Source organism: Scyliorhinus canicula, chromosome 1 (genome assembly GCF_902713615.1).
Source record: "Scyliorhinus canicula chromosome 1, sScyCan1.1, whole genome shotgun sequence".
In the NCBI taxonomy this organism is placed as follows: Eukaryota; Metazoa; Chordata; class Chondrichthyes; order Carcharhiniformes; family Scyliorhinidae; genus Scyliorhinus; species Scyliorhinus canicula.
This window is the reverse complement of record NC_052146.1, coordinates 134459874-134482016: the sequence shown is the minus strand read 5'-3', so window position 1 is coordinate 134482016 and position 22143 is coordinate 134459874. Positions and strand designations below refer to the sequence as shown.

Sequence of the window (22143 nt, the reverse complement as noted above, 5' to 3'; positions counted from 1 at the left end):
TCCAAGAGAGCGATTCTCTCGTGGGGGTTCCTTCTTATACCTGGAGGGGCTTCGCGCATTTTTAGGTGGGCCTTAAACTTGGCTCCAATTAATTGGGCCGTTTCTTGATCACTGGTATTGATCTTGACCAATAAAGGAGTGGGTGCCCTGATGGCTGGGCGTGTCTTAGGTGGCCGTTGGCCTGGCTTTGTTTGTGCTTTCGGTGGGGAACTGGCGCCGGGATGTCTGCAACAGTATCAACTATCTGAGTGTTAGTCCTTTGTTTCCCGGAGATGGGCCATCAATATGCTAATCGACCCAGGGGTTCAATTCCATCTGGGAGCTGTCTCCCCAATATGCATTCAGGCTTCTGTGCCTGGTTGTTTTCCTAACATTGTCCACAGTTCCCTACATTCTTGCTAGTGTCCATTTTGTATTCTGGAAGTGGCCATCCCAGATGGCTACAAGCACATGGGCATAAAATCGCATGTAGGTTTAAGACCGAGATAATTAAAGGACAATTGCAAGAGGATGGCAGGTCTTGAGGCCTCTTTGCTGAGCCACAGCTGCACCTGCAGGTCACCTGAAATTGTTCCCACCCCGTCCCCTCCAAATTGGTGAAAATCAATGTTGGGTGACTGCTCCATATACTAGGCAAGCTGAGACCCCCGTTTGGCTCCAACATCAGGGTGCTGATTCAAAACTTAATATTGTGCTCCTGGTTTCTGTTACTGGGGAATCATTTGTCCTTCTTCCTCCCATTTGCTGACCTTGATTAAAATTCCAAGATCCTGCTCTAATCTTTGCTACTGGCAGTTGTATATCTTTTTCTTCAGAGTTGTTTGTACTCTGTCTCTATGCACCTCAATAATTGATGTGATCATTAAAATAATTGCGTGAAGGTTAGTTTAAAAATAACTCTTCATATCTCCTCTAGGAACTGAAGAAAGAACTGGAGCAGAAACAGAAGGTTATCAAATCCCACCAGGAGACAGGAGAACAGCTTTCATTGGAGAATCATCCAGCCAGGCAGACAGTTGAGGTAATTTGTTCTGCTGATGTATGAAGTTTGACAAATAATTATTGAGATTTGATTTCATGACAGAAGTAAATCTGAAATATAGCTCCCCTCTGTTGTTCAATCCATTATGCATTTAAATTGTTATGAGACTATCTAAGGCTGCTTCAATCATGCTTAATTTTTTTTAAATTAAAAAATAATGGTGGTTGTTCTCAGTAGTTATATTTTCCTGAAATCACAGGAAACTGCTCAAATCCCAGTTTCATTTGCATTAACTTGCTGCTTGTTGCTTTGGTTTTAACAAATTCCAGCCAGTATATGTGGTACATTTTGTCACAATTCTATTTGCTGAAGATGCATCTTCTAATTAATTGGGGAACAATGTTAATACTAAGACATATGTTCATGACCTTACAAATACATTTAGCGTCACAAGATTAGGGGAATAGGGCGTGCATGTAGAGTTGCGGAATCAGATGTTTTATGATTATGACATTTAGATATTCATACTGAGGGGGTTAAAAATAGGAATAAATGATTTTTGACACTTTCTGTAAATTTACAAGAGCAGATATTAAAAAAACAATAGGAGAAAGATAACAGACATTTACCGTATTCTCCAGTTGCAATGGACAAATATTTTTAAGCAGAACTTCCTCGTCTTCAGAGTTAGAAAAACTTGCCTTTAGTTACTTTGACTATAGAACTGATATGCACCAATTTGTTTTTTTCTAAATAAATTTCGAGTACCTGATTAATTTTTTTTCCCAATTAAGGGGACATTTAGTGTGACCAGTCCACCTACACTGCACATCTTTGGGTTGTGGGGCTGAAACCCACGCAGACACGGGAAGAATGTGCAAAGTCCCCACAGACTGTGACCTGGGGCCAGGATGAACCCGGGTCCTCAGTGCCGCAGGCAGCAGTGCTAAGCACCACCACTGTGCTGCCCAATATGCACCAATTTATATAGAGTTGCGGGATAATAAGATCACTGCTGAGCAAAAGTGAAAAGAAAGCACATTATCCATGTTTTACTTTCTTTAACATTCAAAATGTGTACTTTACAAAGGTCTTGAAATTCAGTCAAAAGTAACAAAGTAATAGCAAGACCAAAATCAATGAATAAGATCCATTAATACTCCACTTCTCTCAGTTAGTAGCACTCAAATAATAATAATATATGCTGCATTGTCAGATGCGTAATATTTCCAAGAGATTTCATATTAAATAATTTTGCACTTGCTCCTTAAATATTCCACAGAGAACCTTAGGAGAAATACTGGCATCGTAGTAATGTCATAGGACTCATATCCAGAGACCCAGGCTAATGTTTATGGGAACATGTGTTCAAATCCCACCAGAGCAGTTGGTGAACTTAAATTTGATTAATAAACCTGGAATACTAAATGTAGTGTCAGTAATGATGACCACGAAACCATCATCATTTGTCATAAAATCCCATCTGATGCACTAAAGTGTTTCAGTGATGAAATCTGCCATCTTTACCCAGGCTGACCTGCATGTGACTCCAGACTCACAGCAATGTGGTTGATACGTAATTGGCCTTCTGCAACTCCATTCAAGGGCAATTAGGGATGGACAACAGCCGGTCTCGTCAGCCACACCCACGGTCCATCTTCAATCAGCACCGTTAATGGGAATACTAAAAATGAGACGAACCAGACTAACTGATTATGCGTATAAGACAAATAGGACTTAGGAGCAGAATTAGGCCATTCAGCCCATCTACTCTGCTCCACTATTCAATCATGCCTGATCTGTTTTTCATTCCCATTCTCCTGCCTTCTCCCATAACCCCTGATCCCCTTAATAATCAAGAATCTATCTATCGCTGTCTTAAAGACACTGTGACTTGCCCTCCACAGCCTTCTGTGGCAACGGGTTCCACAGATTCACTACCCTCTGGCTGAAGAAATTACTCCTGTCTCTGTTTTAAAGGATGGTCCCTTCAGGCTGTGTCTGTGCCCTCGTGTTCTTGTTTCTCCTACCAGTGGAAACATCCTCTCCACATTCATTCTATCTGGGCCTCTCAGTATTCTGTAAATTTCAATGAGATCCCCCCCTCCCCTTCTCATTCTAAACTCCATCGAGTACAGACCCAGAGTCCTCAACCGCTCCTCATATGACAAGTCCTTCATTCCAAGGAACATTTTTGTGAACCTTCTCTGGACCCTCTCCAAGGCCAGCACATCGTTCCTTAGATATGGGGCCCAAAACTGCTCATAATACTGCAAGTGGGATCTGACTAGAGCCTTATACAGCCTCAATAATACATTCCTGCTCTTGTATTCTAGCCCTCTCGACTTGAATGCAAACCTTGCATTTGCCTTCCTAACTGCCAGTTGAACTTGCATATTAATCTTGAGAATCCTGAACTAGGACTTCTAAGTGCCTTTGCGCTTCTGATTTCCGAAGCCTTTTCCCATTCAGAAAATAGTCTATGCCTCTATTCTTCCCACCAAAGTGCATAACCTCACATTTTTCTACATCGTATTCCATCTACTACTTCTTTGCTCACTCTCCTCATCTGTTCAGTTCCTTCTGCAGCCTCTCTGCTTTTCTCAACACAACCTGTCCCTCTTCATATCTTTGTATCATCTGCAAACTTTTTTTTGGAAAATATTTTATTGAGCCATTTATAATTTTAACAATTTTAAACATCAAATTTCAACAAAAACACAATATAACCAACAAACCCCCAGGCACAGACCCCAGCCAACATGGCTTACACAAATAATGTCACCTTCCCCAACCACCTCTCCCTAGGTTCTCCTATCCTTACTCAGCTCTCCCATGCCTCCCCCCCCACCCTCCTGCTGACAGCTTAATTTTTTTTTGAAGTCAATGAATAGCTGCCGCCTCAGAACAAACCCCTGTAACAAACCTCTTTTTTTTTAAATATCTTTTTATTCTCCTTTTTCACATTTTCTCCCAAATTTACACCCAACAATAAACCATAATCAGTAACGAATGTAATGTCAATCCCCATATCAATAACAACGATCCCATCCTCCCACCAAACTCCAGATATTGGCCCGCATAAACAAATGACAAAAAGGAATCAGGAATCACCCATAGTCACCATTAACACATACAGCCCCCCTCCCAGCCCCCAACCCCCCTCATGTTCGATGTGATCCAATTTAAATTTTATCTTTTCAAGCGTCAAGAATTCCAGCAGGTCCCCCCGCCAGGGCACAGGGTGGAGAGGTTGATCTCCACCCTAAACAGGATCTGCCTTTGGGCGATCAACGAGGCAAAGGCTACAACTTCTGCCTCCGCGCGCGATTCCATCCCCTGCTGGTCCGCCACCCCGAATGTGGCATCCCGAGGGCCCGGGTCCAGTTTCACGTGCAACCACTTTAGAGATTACCCTCAACACCTCCTTCCAGTAATCCTCCAGCTTTGGACAGGACCAAAACATATGAATATGGTTTGCTGCCCCACTCTTCCTCCCACTTTGCCTTGATCCCTTCTTGCAGCACCGCCTTCTCCTCCAAAATAGCCCTGTAAACAGCCGATACTACCCCCTTCTCCAGTCCCCTTGTCATCAGCACCTCCTCCAGCAATGTGAAAGCCGGCTCTACTGGGAAGCTCTATCTCCTTTCTGGCAAAGTCTCGAACCTGCATGTAACAATGAACCTCTTACGGGGAATTTAATTTTTTCGAATCTGAGAAACCCCGCCATGTCGCTAACCCACACCCCTGACTCCGGGGGCTCTGAGTCCCTCCACCCTAGTAAGATCCGTCTCCGGGCCACCAGGGAGGCAAGGGCCAGGACATCGGCCTCTCTCACCTCCTGGGCTCCCGGGGCTTCTGACACACCAAAGATTGCCACCTCTGGACTCGGCACCACCCAAACTTGTAAGATCTCTGACATGACGTTGGCAAACCCCTGCCAGAAACCCCTCAGCCTCAGGCATGCTGAGAACACATGGACATAGTTTGCAGGATCCAGGCACAGCGCCCACACCTATCCTCCACCTCCTCGAAGAACCTGCTCATCCAGGCCACAGTCATATGTCCCGAAACAGTATCAGGCTGAGTCTGGCGCACAGCAAGGATGCATTAACTCTCCTCAGGGCCTCCTCCCGTAAGCCAACCTCCAACTCTCCATCCAGCTCATCTTCCCACTTTCTCTTCACCTCCCCTATTGGGGCTCCCTCCCACTCAATCAGCTCTTCATAGATCTCTGAGACCTTTCCCTCTCCTACTCCTGTTCTTGACACCACTTTATCGTGTAGCCCCTGGAGCGGCAGGTGTGGGAAGGTTGAAAACTGCCTCTGCACAAAATCCCTTACCTGTAGATACCGGAACCCATTCCTCCAGCAATTCAAACTCCTCCTCCAGCTCCTGCAAGCTTGGGAAACCCTCATTAATAAAGACATCCCCAAATCTCTCAATCTCTGCCTGCTACCAGCTCTGAAACCCCTCCATCCAATAGTTTGGCACCCGCATTTAACAGGGAGATCGGCCTGTACGACTCACAGTTTTCCGGATCCTTATCCCGTTTTAAAATGAGGGAGATCGCACCTGTGCCAACGTTGAGGGGAGCACTCCCAATTCCTTTGCGTCATTGAAGGCCCTTGCCAACAGCGGTCCCAACACCCCTGAGAACTTCTTGGTAAATTCTACCGGGTACCCGTCCGGTTCTGGGGCCTTACCCGATTGCATTGCCTCCAAGCCCTCTACTACTTCTACAAGCCCAATTGGGGGCCCCAGGTCCTGCACCAACTCCTCATCAACCTTCGGGAACTCCAACCCTCCCAGAAACCACCTCATTCCGTCTTCCCAGGCTGGGGGTTCCGATTTATACAATTAGTTATAAAATTCCCTAAACACCCAATTCACCCCTGCTGTGTCCAAGACCATATTCCCACCTGTGTCCTTCACTTTCCCAGTTTCTCTCACCACCTCCTGCTTCCTCAACTGGTGCGCTAACATCCTGCTCGCTTTCTCTGCATAGGCATACACCGCCCTCTCACCCGTCGCAACTACCCTACTGCCTTACCCGTGGATAAAAACCCGAATTTCATTTGCAGCCTGTGGCGTTCTATGAACAGCCCTTCCTCCAGGGCCTCTGCATATCTCCTGTCCACCTGCAAGATTTCTTCCACTAACTAGCCATTCTATCTCCACCCACTCCGCCACCTCCTGTGTGCCCGAAGCAAAATAAACTCCCCCCTGACCACTGCTTTCACTGCCTCCCAAACAGTACCTGCTGAAACCTCCCCCATATCATTAATCTCAACATACCCCCGGGTGGCCTTCCTCACCCGCTTACACATCTCTTCCTCCGCTAACAGTCCTACATCCAGCCTCCATTGCGGGTGCTCCCCCCCACCCCTTGCTCACTCGTAAATCCATCCAGTGCGGGACATGGTCCGACACCACTATTGCCGAATAATTGACATCTCCTACCCCGCCAACATCTTATCCAACATGAAGAAATCTATGCAGGAGTACACCTTGTGCACATGGCAGTAAAACAAAACTTCTATTGCTCTCGGCCTCCCAAATCCCAATGGATTTATCCCCCCTCCCACCGCCCATGTGTTCCATGAACCCCCGAAGCTCTTTAGCTGTAGCCAAGACCCTCCCTGACCTCGAGCTCAACCGGTCCAGCCTCGGATCCAGGGCCGTATTCATGATCAGCCGATGAGAGTCCAGGTCCAGAATCTTCTCCAGCACCCGCCTCAAAAATTCCACATCATCCCAGTTCGGGACATAGATGTTGACTAACACCACCGGCATCCCCTCCAGTTTCCCACTTACCATAATGTGGTAATCTCCCCATCTCTTCGTGGTGGATAAGACGTTGTTGGCAGGGGTAGTAGATGTCGATTATTCGGCAATAGTGGTGTCGGATAATGCCCCGTGGGCAGCACGGTGGGTAGCACAGTTGCTTCACAGCTCCAGTGTCCCAGGTTTGATTTCCGGCTTGGGTCACTGTCTGCGGAGTCTGCACGTTCTCCCCGTGTCTGCGTGGGTTTCCTCTAGGTGCTCCGGTTTCCTCCCACAGTCCAAAGATGTACAGGTTAGGTGGATTGGCTATACTAAATTGTCCTTGGTGTCCAAAAACGGTTAGTTGGGATTATGGGGGTAGGGTGAATGTGTGGAAATATCCAATCCCGAATTAAATACTTGCCCGACCCATCCCTTCCACAGCCTAATCTGGTCCCCCACCTTCAGGTGCATCTCTTGTAGCATGGCCACATCCGCCTTCAATCGCTTTAAGCGTACGAACACATGGGCCCTCTTGACCAGTCCATTCAATGCTTGCACGTTCCACGTAACCAGCCTGGTTGGGGGGCACCCTGCATCCTGCCCCCACCCCCCCAATCAACGATAGTCCCTCTTGGGCCAGCCTCTGGCCCATGTCCCGCACCTCTAGGTCCGCCCTCGGTTGCCCACCGTTATCGTTCCTCCTCCCTTTACACTTTAAATACCCTTCCCCTGTCAGCAGTACCCTTCCCACCCCCATCCCCCACTAACCTTCCAGTCACCCCCCCTCCATTACGCTTCTGTGAACTAGCCCACCCAGCTAACCTGGCAGCCCCCGCCCATGGCACTTAGCATCCCACCCCCCGCTGATCTCTCCCCCCCCCCCCCCCACTCGAACACTAGTGCAAGCAAACCAAAAACAACCCCTCCCCAAGCCCAAATAAAGAGACCAACCCCCATCCCTTAACAAAGACAAAGAACAAACCTGAAGACGAAAAAGAAAGAAATGGCCCCAAATGCAAGTTAACAGCAATATCACAGCGCCTCCATCAAAGTTCAAACTTCACTCCCTCCTTGTAGAAGGCTGCCTTGACCTTGTTAAAGCTCGCTCTCCTCTTGGCCAACTCTGCACCCAGGTCCAGGTACACACAGATTTCACTATCCTCCCAGGTGCAGCGCCACGTCTGCCTAGCCCCCCTCATTATTTGCTCTTTGTCCAGGAACCGGTGCAACCGCACCACCATCACCCTCAACGGCTCGTTCCCCTGGGGCTTCCTCATTAGCGTCCTGTGCGCTCGATCCACTTCCAATGGCTGTGCAATTGCACCCTCTCCGAGCAGCTTCTCTGGCATCCTCCCAGCAGATGTGCCAGCATTGGCTCCTTCACTCCCCTCTGGGCAGGCTCACGATCCTCATATTATGCCTGCGGGACCAGTTCTCTAGGTCTTCAACCTTCTCCTGAAGCCGCCTCTGCTCATTGTACATCACCCCCATCTCCACTACCATCGAGCCAAACTACTCCTCATGTTCCCCTGCCTCCTCTTCCATCTGCTGGATCGCCTGACCCTGTGCTGCCAACTTCGTTTCCACGCATTTGACCACAGACCTGATCGAATCCACCACCCAGGCCAGGTCCTCCAGACTTTCCTTCCTTTGCTGGGTGAATTTCTCATTCAAGAAGCTCACCAGCTGGTCCATCGACCATTGAGCCGGCAGGGCAACTCCCTGCCCCTCTGCCATCTCCACGTGCGTCACAGGCGGCGCACCAGCTCCCTCCGACTGATTCTCTCTTTTTCGATGGTTCCAGCCCTCAGCTCCATACACCAGAGGGTCAATCACTTCCCCTCGCTCTCCTGCACCTTTATTCCACCTCGCATCCACCTGTTAACTGGGGAAAAGACCCGAAAAAAACGCCATAAGTGGGAGCCACCACTCACGCCATGGTCGTCTCTGGAAGTCTATCGTCTGCAAACTTAACAATAGTGCCTTAAATTCCTTCTTCCAGATCATTAATGTGCATTGTGAATAGCTGTGGTCCCAACACTGTCCCCTGCGGAACATTGCTAGTCATCGGTTGCCATCCTGAGAATGCCCCCTTTATCCAGACTCTCTTCCTTCTGCCAGTCAGCCAATCCTCTATCCATAATAATAATCGCTTATTTTCACAAGTAGGCTTCAATGAAGTTACTGTAAAAATCCCCTAGTCTCCACATTCCGGCATCTGTTTGGGGAGGCCGGTAAGGGAATTGAACCTGCGCTGCTGCCTTCTTCATTACAAACTAGCTGTTTAGCCCAGTGTGCTAAACCAGCCCCTATATCTATGCCAGTACTGTGCCCCTAACACCATGGGCTCTTAATGTATTTAATAGCTTCCTGTGTGGTACCTTGTCAAAGGCATTCCGGAAATGTCCACTGGTTCTCCTGTGTCTATTTACTTGTTACCTCCTCTAAGAATTCCAACAGATTTGGGGGGTTTTCTTAAAAAAAAAATTCAAGTACCCAATTCATTTTTTTTCATTTTTCCAATTAAGGAGCAATTTAGCGTGGTCAATCCACCTACCGGGCACGTCTTTGGGTTGTGGGGGTGAGACCCATACAGACACAGGGAGAATGTGCAAACTCCACATAGGACAGTGACAAAGGGCCAGGATCAAAACCGGTCCTTGGCGCCGTGAATTCTACTAGATGTGTCAGACATGACCTCTCCTTGACGAATCCATGCTGACTCAGTCCTATTTTACCATGCACTTCTTTTTTTTTTTTTTTTTTTTTTTCTTTTTTTAAATTTTTTTATTGGAATTTTTTGCAGAAAATATAACAAAAAGTATAGCAAAAAGCAGTAATATGCAACTAACAGCCCCATAACACCCACAATTCCCCCCATACCGTAACATCACATGTATCACATTCCCCCACCCCCCCCCCCCAAACAAGAGAACTTACCATGCACTTCTAACTACTCCGCAATCTCATCCTTAATAATAAACTCTAAAATCTTACCAACGACTGCAGTCCAGCTAACCGGTCGCTTAATTTCCAGCCTTCTGCCTCCCTCCCCACTTCAACAGGGATGCTACATTAGCCATTTTACAGTCCTCTGGGACCGTCCCTACCTCCAGTGATTTCAGAAAGATCATCACCAATGCCTCCACAATCACCTCTGCTTTCTCCTTCAGAACTCTGGGGTGTAGTCCATCTGGTCTGGGTGATTTATCCACCTTCAGACCTTCCAGTTTCCCCAGCTTAGTGATGGCCACTTTCTCCTTAGTGATGGCCACTTCATTCACCTCTGCCCCCTGACTCTCGTGAAGTTCTGGTATGTCACTGGTATTTTTCATTCTGAAGACTGATGCAAATGTACCTACTCAGTTCCCCTCATTTCTTTGTTCCCAATTACTACTTCTCCAGCCTCATTTTCCAGTGGTCCAATATCCATTCTTGTCTCTCTCTTACCTGTTATGTATCAAAAAAATCTCTTGCAATTATCTTTTATATTACTAGCTAGCTTCCACTCATATTTCGTCTTCTCACCGCCCCCCCCCCCCCCCCCCATTGCTTTTTTAGTTGTCCTCTGCTTGCTTTTAAAGGCCTCCCAATCCTTTGGTTTGCCATTAATCCTCGCCACGTTGTATGCTTTTTCCTTTGCTTGTATGCGGTCCTTAACATCCCTTGTCAGTCATGGTTGTCTTGTCCTCCCCTTTAGAATGTTTCCTCCTCCTTGGGATGAACCTCTATTGTGCCTCCTGAATAACCCCCCAAAACTCCTGCCATTTCTGTTCCACTGTCTTCCCTGCTAGGCTCCCCTTCCAAACAACTCCAGCCAGCTCCTCACTCATGTCTTTGTAGTTGCATTTATTCAGTTACATCTATTCCAGCTCCTCCCTCAAACTGCAGGGTGAATTCTATCATATTGTGGTCACTGGCCCCGAAGAGTTCTTTCACCTAAATTCCCTAATCAAGTCTGCCTCATTACACATCACCAAATCCAGAATTGCTTGTTCCCTCATGGGCTCTACCATGAGCTGCTCCAAAAAAACCATCTCGCAGACATTCCATAAATTCCTTTTCTTGGGATCCGCTACCTGCATATTGAAGCCCCCTATGATTATTGCAATATTGCCTTTCTTGTATGCCTTTTCTATCTCCTGATTTATGTTCTGTCCCACATCCAGATTACTGCTAGGGAGCCTGTACATAACTACTCTCAGGGTCTTTTTTCCTTTTCTCTTCCTCAACTCTACCCACAGAGATTCTATGCCTTCTGGCCCGATATCTTGGCCGGGATTCTCCCCTACCCGACGGGGCGGGGGGTCCCGGCGTAGCGGAGTGGCGGCAACCACTCCGGCGTCGGACCTCCCCAAAGGTGTGGAATTTTCCGCATCTTTAGGGGCTAGGCCCGCGCCGGAGTGGTTTCCGCTACGCCGATGGTGCCAAAACCGGCGCCAACGGCCTTTGGTGCTACACCACCCGGCGTCGGGGCTGGCCGAAAGGCCTTCGCCGGTCCGCGCATGCGCCGGTGCGTCAGCGGCCGCTGCATCACCACCGGCGCATGCGCGGTAGGGGGGTCTCTTCCGCCTCCGCCATGGTGCAGCTCATCCTCCCTGCAGTGTTCCCGACTACACATGGATCAAAAATCTCGAATGTGTTGGACAAGGTCAAGGGCTGAGGCTCCTGCAGCCCTACCTCCTGGATCCCTCTACCTGCCTCACTCGCAGCTACGACCTCCTGTCCCTGACCACTGGCTGAATCCATGTTAGTTAGTCTAAGGGGTGTCTAAGGGGTACCTGTTTCCCCCTCCCTGATGTGTCAAAACGACCAAAATTCAGAATCCAGCTCATCAACTGTGAGTCGGAGTTCCTCAAGCAACCAATACTTAGTACAGATGTGGTCACTGTGAACCACAATGGGGTCCACCAGCTCCCACATCATGCAGGAACAATACATCACCTGGCCCTACATCCAGCTAGTTTTAGTATTTCTAATCTGTAAATTATTTCTCTTGTTATCTTTAATCTGAAAGCATGTTAAAATAGCTCATGCAAATTAGCTGTTACTTACCAACCAATGATCTTATTGTTTTCCTATGATGTCTCTCCCGAATTGTTTTTCAAACTCAGCCCGCTGCCCAGAGATGTCCCTCTCAGCTCCTGCTCTTTTAAAATCTGTGCTCTGACTCTCAGCTCCCGCTCTTATTAAACATCCTATGCTTTTTGTGGGTTCTTGCAGTGTCCAATTGGTGCTGCGTTTGCATCTCAGAAAGTAATTTGTTGGCCTGAAGATATTGTAAGTTCTGTTAGGGAAGGTTCAACTAGTCAGAATGATGAGCATGTGCATTCTTGTCCAATGTAATAAGAAATTATGCAGTCTGTTTATTTTATGCGATAGTTGCATCATAAAGGTACTTAAAGCACTATTCATTCAGATTTTGATTAAGTACTTTGTCATTTTCCAGGCATACAGTGCAGCACTTAAGACACAATGGCACTGGATCAAACAGCTGTGTTGCTGTGTGGAACAACATGTGAAAGATAATACTGCTTACTTCCAGGTAAGACAGACTTATATAGTTAAAATAAACATTCTGATTATAGAGATCTATTTGTACAAATAGATAGTGTCCCATTGAGGTAAATCGGTGCGTTGATTACTAAAATATTTTGGCTATTTTGTTTCGACTTTGAGCGGGTAGTTTTGTGGGCCCGGTTTCTGTTGCATAGGATTGCTGACCAACAGCACGTGTTGAAAATGCAGGGGATGTTGCTGATTTCTCAACTATTCAGGCCACAAAATTCACCACCAGCATTGTGGACTTATTAAAACTGGCTTGATTTGGCTATTCATAGTAAATTATAGTGAATGCTCAGCAAAATTAAACTCTTCTCCCTCCAAGTGACGTTTCTTTGCCACTTTAAATTAGATTTAATAGCAGGGAGCTACTTGTAAGATCTCAGCCATTGCTGAACTCAACTCATCAGCAATCAGGGACTTCCGGTGATGGTTATATGAAAAAAAAAATGAAATGAAAATCGCTTATTGTCACAAGTAGGCTTCAAATGAAGTTACTGTGAAAAGCACCTAGTCTCCACATTCCGGCACCTGTTTGGGGACGCTGGTACGGGAATTGAACCCGCACTGCTGGCCTGCCTTGGTCTGCTTTCAAAGCCAGCAATTTAGCCCTGTGCTAAACCAGCATATGTGATGAGCAGACACAGCTCTCCTCCAGAACATAACCAAATAGGCACTTTTAGCCAAAATTAGCCCACCATGTCATTAGCATCTCACCCACAATTAATAGAAAGGGAAAGAACAGAACCATCATACCAGCAAACGAGAGCTCAAGAGGCCGCAGAGATGGAAAGAGCGGAGGAAAAGGCCACGAACAGCAGATGGACGAGTTGACGGACCCATGAGGCAAGGGGTCCCCTGCCACAGGCAGACCGATGACCCGAGCAGCAGAATAGATCCTGACGCCAGAATATCCGAATCGTGGGTGTGCCAGAGGGGATCGAGGGCAGGGACCCAACCGGCTATGTGGCCCAAATGCTGGGCAACCTAATTGGGAGGGACAGCTTCCCTAACCTGCCGGAGATCGACAGTGCATAGATCGCTCCAGCCGAATCCCAAAGCGTGGGAATAACCAAGGCAATAATCGTGAAGCTGCATCGTGAGAGGATCGTGAGGTGGGCGAGGCAGACAAAGGCGAGCAGCTGGAAAAGACATAGGATCGGGGTCCATCAAGACATTGGGGCGGACTTGGCAAAACGCAGGGCCGAGTTCAACCTGGCAAAATCGTCCCTGTGTAAGAACGGAGTGAAATTTAAAATGCTGTTCCCAGCAAGGCTCTGGGTCACATACCAAAATAAGGAACGTTACTTCAGCACTCCTGCAGAGGCAAACGGGTTTGTTTGGATGAACGGCCGAGACAAAGTCAGGCAAGGCAACGCTGAAGCGGAGGAGAAAAGAGAGAAAAAAAGAACTATGATGGACACACACTTTGTTTGCGCGGGACTGGACTGCCTCACTTTGATCAGAAAGATCAGATTACAGGGAAGGGCGAGGGCAGGGAACGCGGGAGAGGGTGAGGCATAGACAGAGGGCACGGATAGTTAGCGAGCATGAGACAGGGGCAAGATCAGCCCCGGGAAGTGGGGGCCACCACACTATCCGGGAAAGCTAGCGCAGGAGGTATGATACCAAGGGGGGCCGTGGTGCACCTCCCGTCAGGGAGGGAGTACCTCGGGGGGGGGGGAACAAGGACATGAATGGGGAACGTAAGGGGGGGGAGGCAGAGTGGATAGCAGGCGGGGCATGGGGGGCAGAGGGAACGCAAAGGGAACACGAGTAGAAGAAAGGGATGGGTATCAGTTTGGTTTCAACAGGTAAGGTGCAGGTTGAGGAACGAGATGCTGCCGCAAGTAGGTACTTTGGAGGATCTCTAAACAAAGGGAAACCCCAGAGTGCAGGAGCACACCCACGTGGCATACACACAGTTGGTGGCCATATTGGATGCCCCCTGGACAAAGGGAAACCCCGGAGCGCAGAGAATTGGATTGGATTTATATGTTGTCACGTGTACTGAGGTACAGTGAAAAGTATTTTTCTGGCTGCTGCTCAAACAGGTCATTTGGGGCCTCATGGTGTGTACGGTGACCGCAGCCATTTTGGCCGATCCCCTAACAAAGGGAAATCCCGGAGTGCAGGGGTTCATCCACCAGGTAAGTATGGTTGATCCCGCAGGAAATGGGGGACAAACCCTCCCACCAGGTTTGTCACCTGGAACGTTTGGGGACTTAACAGCCCAGTGAAAAGATCCAAGGTCTTGGCCCACTTGAGAAGTTTGAAAGTCGACGTGGTCGTCCTTCAAGAGACGCACCTGAGGGAGAAGGACCGACTGCGGGTAAGAAAGAACTGGGCGGGACAGACGTACCATTCATGCTATGGGACGAGGGCTAGGGGGTAGCAATACTGATTGGGTGTTCACTGTGATGAGGACAGTCATGGACCGAGGGGACGGTACGTCATGGTCGATGGTGCCCTAGATGGCACTTGTAGTCCTGGTAAATGTGTAAATGCCCAATTGGGACAACATGAATTTCATTAAGAAGACCATGGTGAAAATGCCCGACATCAATTGTTCATGGGAAGGGACTTTAACTGTGTGCAGGACCATTGACGGATTGATCAAACCCCAAAACAGGGAAAAAGACAGGCATGGCTAGGGAACTGGGAGCATTCATGGAGCAGATTGGGGCATTCCACGTTCTGAGAGGCACTGAAGGCGGTGATGAAGGGAGAGATCATAGCCTACAAGGCTCATACAGATGGGGAAGAGAGGGCAGCTGGCCAACAACTGATCCATCCTGGAGGTTGACAGAAAATACACTGAGGCCCCGACCGTAGACCTTCTGGTGGAGAGGAAAAAGCTGCAAATGGACTTTAACCTACCATCCATCAGTAAGGCAATGCACCAACTTTGCCAGACACTCTGCCTTTTATGAGCTTGGAGAGAAGGCTAGCCGCCCGTTGGCTCACCAGCTGAGAAAGCAGGAAGCCCAGGTAAAAGACAGCAGAGGCGGAACCAAAAAAGGTCAACCAAGCCTTTGAGGCCTCTACCGGGGACTGTACACCTCTTACCTCCCCGACTGGGGCTCGAGGATGAAACGGTTCCTCGATGGACTGGACATGAGAGTCATGGGGGCAATAGGCGGAGGGAACTGGAAGCGGCAATACGACTGGGAGAGGTCATGGAGAGCGGAGAGCATCAACTCCATGCAGGCCGGGAAGGCGCCGGCACCCAAAGGGTTCCCGGTGGACTTCTATAAAACGTTCGTACCAGCTCTGGCCCCACAGCTATGGGAGATGTTCGCAGGCTCGCTGGTGAGGGGCTCCCTGCCTCCTATGCTAACACAGGCTACCCTATCGCTGATACATAAAAGACCCTTTTTGAATGCGGATCATATAGACCATTTCACTGCTTAATGTCGATGAGAAAATACATGTGAAAGTCCTGCTCAATAGCTTGGAGAACTTCGTACCAGAGGTGGTCGCCGAGAACCAGACAGGCTTTGTCAAGGGTAGACAGCTAACTGCGAACATCAGACGGCAGTTGAATGTGATACTAACCCCAAAACGAGCGTTGGGGCCAACGCCATCAGTTGTGAATACTTGCAGCTGCACAGAGGCATCAGACAGGGATGCCCGCTGTCCCCACTCCTGTTCACCCTGGCAATTGAACCCCTAGCGATCATGCTGTGAGACGCAAAAGGCTGGAAGGGTATCCGAAGAGCAGGCAGAGAGCACAGAGTTTCATTCTGTGCAGATGGCCTGTGCCTCTATGTCTCGGACCTGCGGAGCGGCTCGAAGGAGATCATGATGCTCCTGGAAGAGTTTGGGGCTTTCCCGGGTTACAAACTCAACCTGGACAAGAGCGAGGTATTTACGGTGACCCCAAACGGGGGAGGGACAGAGCTGGAGGGACTACCATTCAAACTAGCACAAAACAAATTCTGCTACCTGGGGATTCGGAGAGCCCACAACTGGACACCTACTGAACGGACAGGAGGTCTGACATTTACAAATCAAAAACTTTATACGCAAGGAGACGACAAGGTACCCTAGGACCTCGAGAGACACATTGCTGGTGGAACTACTGGACATGGACAGTATGGAGAAGGGCAACTGTGAGACATGTACGTACAACTGTTAGAAAGAGCGAGAACACCATTAGACAGAGCAAGACAGAAATGGGAGGACAAGTTTGGGTCGGAAGTAGGGTGGAGACCCTGGAGTGAAGCACTAAGTAGGGCCAACTCCACCTCCTCCTGCGCTAGACTAAGCTTCATGAAGTTTAAACTGTTGTACAGAGCGCACCTAACCAGAACCCGAACTAACCAGTTCTTCCCAGAGGTGGAGGATAAATGCGAACCTGGCCAGGGGGGCCTGGCCAACCACGCCCACGTGTTCTGGGCTTGCCCCAGTCTTGTCGGCTTCTGGACAGTCTTCGAGGCGATGTCCAAGGTTGTGGGGGTGAGGGTGGAGCTGTGCCCGAGAGTGGCAATCTTCGGGTGTTGGACCAGCCAGAAATACACCCCTGTCTGCATCCACCTCAGTCCCGTTGATGCAGACAGGGGTGTGCACGATACTTTACTTGCTGAAGTCAATGACCAGCTCCTTAGTTTTGCTGACATAGAGGGAGAGATTGTAGTTGTTACACAACGCCACTATGTTCTCTATCTCCCTCCTGTACTCTGACTCATTGTCGTTTGAGATCGAACCCACAGTGGGCAGCACGGTAGGTAGTACAGTGGTTAGCACTGTTCTTTCGCAGCTGCAGGGTCCCAGGTTCGATTCTCGGCTTGGGTCACTGTCTGTACGGAGTCTGCACATTCTCCCCGTGTCTGCGTGGGTTTCCTCCGGGTGCTCTGGTTTTCTCCCACAAGTCCCGAAAGACGTGCTGTCTTTGGACATTCTGAATTCTCCCTCAGTGTACCCGAGCAGGCGCTGGAGTGTGGCGACCTGGGGCTTTTCACAGTAATTTCATTGCGGTGTTAATGTAAGCCTACTTGTGACGATAAAGATTTTTATTATTATACAGTTGTGTCATTAGCAAGCCTGTAGATGGATTTCGAGCCAGATTTTGCCCCACAATGTGTGTATAGAGAGAATATAATAGGGAGCTACCTACGCAGCTTTGCAGGGCTATTGAGGGCTATCATGGAGGAGATGCTGTTGTTTACAATTTTGCTATACACAGTGACCAGAGTAATTTCCTTCCCCATGCAAGACTATATTGTTGGTTTGTACAACTCTTCCCTGAGTATTACCAACATGAACTTATTGGACGCGATTTACTGGCCTCATCGCGCTCGACCTGTTGACGCGACGAGCCAGTTGAATCTCACGAGAGGCCTCACGCGATGCTTGAGATGACTCATGAGATTCATTTGAATCTTGTGAAACGTCGCTATCTGGACCTTTCCCTCGCTAGGCGAGATCCAGATCAGCACATTTAAATGAGTTGTACGGCTCATTTAAATATATCTATGCCAGATTCTCTGGGCACCCGTGAACTGATGGTCTTTCCAGCAAGGTCTGGGCCAGGTGCCATTTAACACTGGTCCACACAAATGTGGACCAGGCATAACAGTACCTTCGGAGTTTCCCAGGCCATTGGAGACCCCTGGGTGGTCTAGAGCAGGGCAGGGCAGGCTAGGATGGCAGGCAGTGCCATGGTGCCAGACTAGGGGCAGAGGTTCTTCCAAAGTACTAGGGAGACGGTGCCAAGGTGGCACTGCCAAGGGTCAGAACCTGAGGGGAGCCATGCCCAAGAAAAGAGGGATGAGGGGATTATGAAGGGTATGAACGGGCCTCAAAGGTTGAGGGGTTAAGATGGGGGTCCAGAGAGGGGGGGAAAGGAGGGGGGATGAGGAAACCTGAAAAGGGGGGGGCCCTCTGTGACCCCATGGTGCAGTGTCCTCACGTTGGGGGTGGGGGGGATAAATGCCAATGTGTGGGTGGTAACAATACCCATCTGTGCAGACGGTGCCATTGCCTGTGGGTGGAGGTGTGGGGGGCACTCAAGCTCACAGAGATCAGGGTACCCTTTCAAAATAGTGTTTATTTGTATTATTTGTGTTTTCCTGCTGTCTTGCAGTTTTTAAGTGACATTAAAGAAGCAGAACAATATTTACGGAGCCTGCAAGAGACAATAAAGAGAAAATATAAGTGCGATCGAACCAGTGGTCTGTCAAAACTGGAGGATCTACTTCAAGATTCAATGGTAGGGATAAGATCATACACGTTAGACATGAATACAGGGCAGCACAGTGGTGCAGTGGTTAGCACTGCTGCCTCACAGCGCCGAGGTCCCAGGTTCGATCCTGGCTCTGGGTCACTGTCCATGTGGAGTTTGAACATTCTCCCTGTATTTGCATGGGTTTCACGCCCACAACCCAAAGATGTGCAGGATAGGTGGATTGGTCACACTAAATTGCCCCTTGGAAAAAATTAATTGGGTACTCTAATTTAAAAAAAAAGAAAATAAACCTTTACAGAAGGCTCAATTATCTGACACTGGAGCAATGCCAAGTCTTTGGTTCTTCACGAATAATGGTTCACTATCCAGCTTGATTTATGAATAGAATTTACAAGAATGGACCTGTCATTGGAGGCTGAGATTCTTTCCCCTCTGCTCAAGATAACCCTGTCAATGTAACCCATTGCCCTAATGAGCAGGTTGTTCATAGATGGACAAGCAGTGGATAAACTTAACAGTGCTTCAATCTGGTAAGTTGCGCACTTTATCTGGTTAAATTTCTCCAGAAATTGTGCACAGTTAAAGGCTCCTCCAACGTAGTCAACGTGTACCAACGTAAAGCGTGTCCCTCTTGAAATAAAGTCGACGCTCTACATTCGTCAAACAAAACTACAGAGAAATCTATCTTTATTCTGGACATTCTTAAACACTGTGGGATAATTTTCCATGTATGCCAGGTACACAGCTAAATAAAGAAATACGTCCAATATATGTGATATTCTGTTAGAGGGATCATTTTGCCAGCCATATTTTAGTTCGGGGAGGAAGCATATAAATCATTCAGGTGTTTTGCTCATTTTTTGATCTTGCTAAAATGACTGAATCAATACTTGGCCTGCTCTGCATTTAATGTTTATCTGTAACAATAGAATTGAGTTTGTGGATTAATCTGCAGACTGCTTTGTGATCATTTCAAGTTTTGAAACTTGTAAGTACTTACGACTGAACGCCTTCCATTTAACAATGGAATTCGGACTTGTTACCTTTCCCTTTGTATATTGTATCACTATGCCCTCTAGAGGCCAAAGACAGAAAACAAATGGTTTTGTGAAAGGGTTGTATTATTTCACAATTCAAATTCAGCTTTTAAATCTGCTTTGAAATGTACGTGATATTTTAACCTGATTGGAGGTAAAGAACATATCTTCTCCATTTAATAAATGAAATCACAGTTGTAATTTTGACTGTAGAATCTCACCACATCATTATGTATGTGACTGTTCATTCCATATGCAAATTTCCCAGTTCAACAGCTTATCTTTGTTTGCTTCAGATAGTGCAAGTTATCTTATTGAATATTGTGATTTTTAACTGTAACCTTTATTTTGAAGGACGAAAAGGAACAGCTGATCAAGTACAAGAGTTCTATAGCAAGTCTTGTTGGAAGAGCAAAAACAATTGTTCAGTTGAAACCAAGAAATCCTGATAACATTATAAGAACCAGTATCCCTATCAAGGCTATCTGTGACTACAGGCAGATTGAGGTATGATCTCTGCACCTGTCTGTAAAAGATTGAAAAGGGAACAAAATGCTGAGTTACTTTAGCAATGTGTAGAGAGAGGTGTTAAAATATATTAAATACAGTCTCCTTGTTTAGCCCTGGATGACTTGCACCTAGAATTGACACTGGCATCTTGTTCTTGTACTATCATAACTTTTCAACTCTGCAGTGTTTTATTAAGTAAGAAATTTAATGAATTTTGCAAACAATTTTTTATCCCTATTTCCCCACCCCCTCCCTGCCCTGTCTCTGTTATTTCTCATGGGAGCCGCTTGGCACCATGCAGCATCCATCAGCTGGGAAGGTTAAAGGGTCTGGGCCGCAGTCAACACTCCATAACCACTGTCAATGTTACTTCGGAATTGGCCAGCAGGAGGTACGTTTTTAATGGGGTCATCCAACCATGGCAATGTTTCCCTCCATCAGAGAGTGGTGCATTGCACCTTGCAAGGAATTATATACAACTTGACTTGGCAATATACTTCCCAATCAATAGTACATGTGTTTTAATATCTGCCACTATTGAAAACCCATGACTATCTAGTTGGGGAATAGACATTCTACTTAATCAAAAAAAGACTATTTTCTCAATCACTCAAATAGTAGTTTTATAATGATCAAAATTGAACACTGATTTTTTGACCCTGACTCATTCCTTATTATCCCAAAAAATCAAGTAGCCATTTGTAAATTTCTTGATGTCTACAATTAGTAGATCATGGGTTGTCTTGATTTTTTTTAAAGGTTCATTGGGTCAGCACCATGGAATACTGAATCCCTCCCAAAAGTTCACATTCATTATTTATGCATAAATTTTTCTCAGAAGCCAAGGACCAGCACCTCACACACATTATCATACAATCGAGCAAGTTAAGAAGTTAAAATGTAATTTTACATTTAATTAAATGGGCATCTTGTAAGTCTGAGTGTGCTTCTGCTGATGCCATAGTGAAATGTAGATATGTATGTATTGGAAAAGCTGCTAGAGTTATAACCTTGTAATTATTAACAGATTACTGTCTGCAAGAACGATGAGTGTGTTCTGGAGGATAACTCTCACCGAACCAAGTGGAAGGTTATTAGTCCCACCGGGAATGAGGCAATGGTTCCATCTGTCTGTTTCATAATCCCTGCACCCAACCAAGAAGCCATTGACACTGGCAGCAGGTAGAAAATACATCATTATTATACCACAATTTCATACAGCTGTATTGACTGTGGCATCTCATTGCAGAATGCAATCTCATTGCTAATACTAATTGATTGAAATCTATTTAAGATGAATTGTTTGTATTCAGCAAAAAAAAATTATTTATTAGCATTTTATAAATTTACCTCTTTTATATAGGAATCAGAATATTTATGTAAAATGGTATCTTTCTGATAAATTTCAGATCTTTTCTGAATGATATCCCAAAGAACATACTTGCAGTAGATTTGTTACAGTTACGACACTTAAATTCATAAGATATAGGAGCAGAATTAGGCCAATCGGCCCATCTACTCTGCTCTGCTATTCTATCATGGCTGATATGTTCCTCATCTTCTACTTACAATGTTACAGGCCAAGAGCTGGATTGCGAAATCAGCCAGTGCATCGCCTCCCTAGAACTAGGAGCGGGAATCGGCAATTTAGCCTCCCGAGCCCCTCACGCCTCAATGTGATCATGGCTGATACCATCCTGGCCTCAACTCACTGTCCTGTCCATTCTCCATAACCCTTCAATCCATTACCAAATAAAAATTTGTCTAACTCCTTAAATTTGCTCACTGTCCCTGCATCCACGGCACTCTGGGGTAGCAAATTCCACATATTCACAACCTTTTGGGAGAAGTAGTTTTTCGACAAATCTTTTTTAAATTTGCTACTTATTCTAAGATTATGACCTCTTGTTTTAGAATGCCCTTCAAGAGGAAGCATCAGCTCCACGTCTACTTTATCAATACCTTTTTTGCATCTTGTATACCTCAATGAGATCTCCCCTCATTCTTCTAAACTCTAGAGTGTATCGGCCTAAACTGTTCAATCTCTCCTCATATGACAAACCCCTAATCTCTGGAATCAATCCAGTGAACCT

At 47.0% G+C, this 22143-nt stretch overlaps 1 protein-coding gene across 5 annotated transcripts in view; it reads left to right on the top strand.

Annotated features, from left to right (window-relative positions):
- The window catches only part of macf1a (microtubule actin crosslinking factor 1a), an 837043-nt gene that overhangs the window by 499630 nt on the left and 315270 nt on the right, over positions 1 to 22143 (top strand). For 3 of the 5 annotated variants that reach the window (XM_038800586.1, XM_038800577.1, XM_038800568.1), the window contains exons 18-22: positions 917 to 1021; positions 12201 to 12296; positions 18402 to 18527; positions 19895 to 20047; positions 21078 to 21232. In XM_038800586.1, the coding sequence (XP_038656514.1) occupies positions 917 to 1021; positions 12201 to 12296; positions 18402 to 18527; positions 19895 to 20047; positions 21078 to 21232 (635 nt within the window). Of the gene's footprint in view, positions 1 to 916; positions 1022 to 12200; positions 12297 to 18401; positions 18528 to 19894; positions 20048 to 20351; positions 20442 to 21077; positions 21233 to 22143 lie in introns of all 5 variants that reach the window. The other 2 variants (XM_038800561.1, XM_038800551.1) reach the window with 1 other exon arrangement.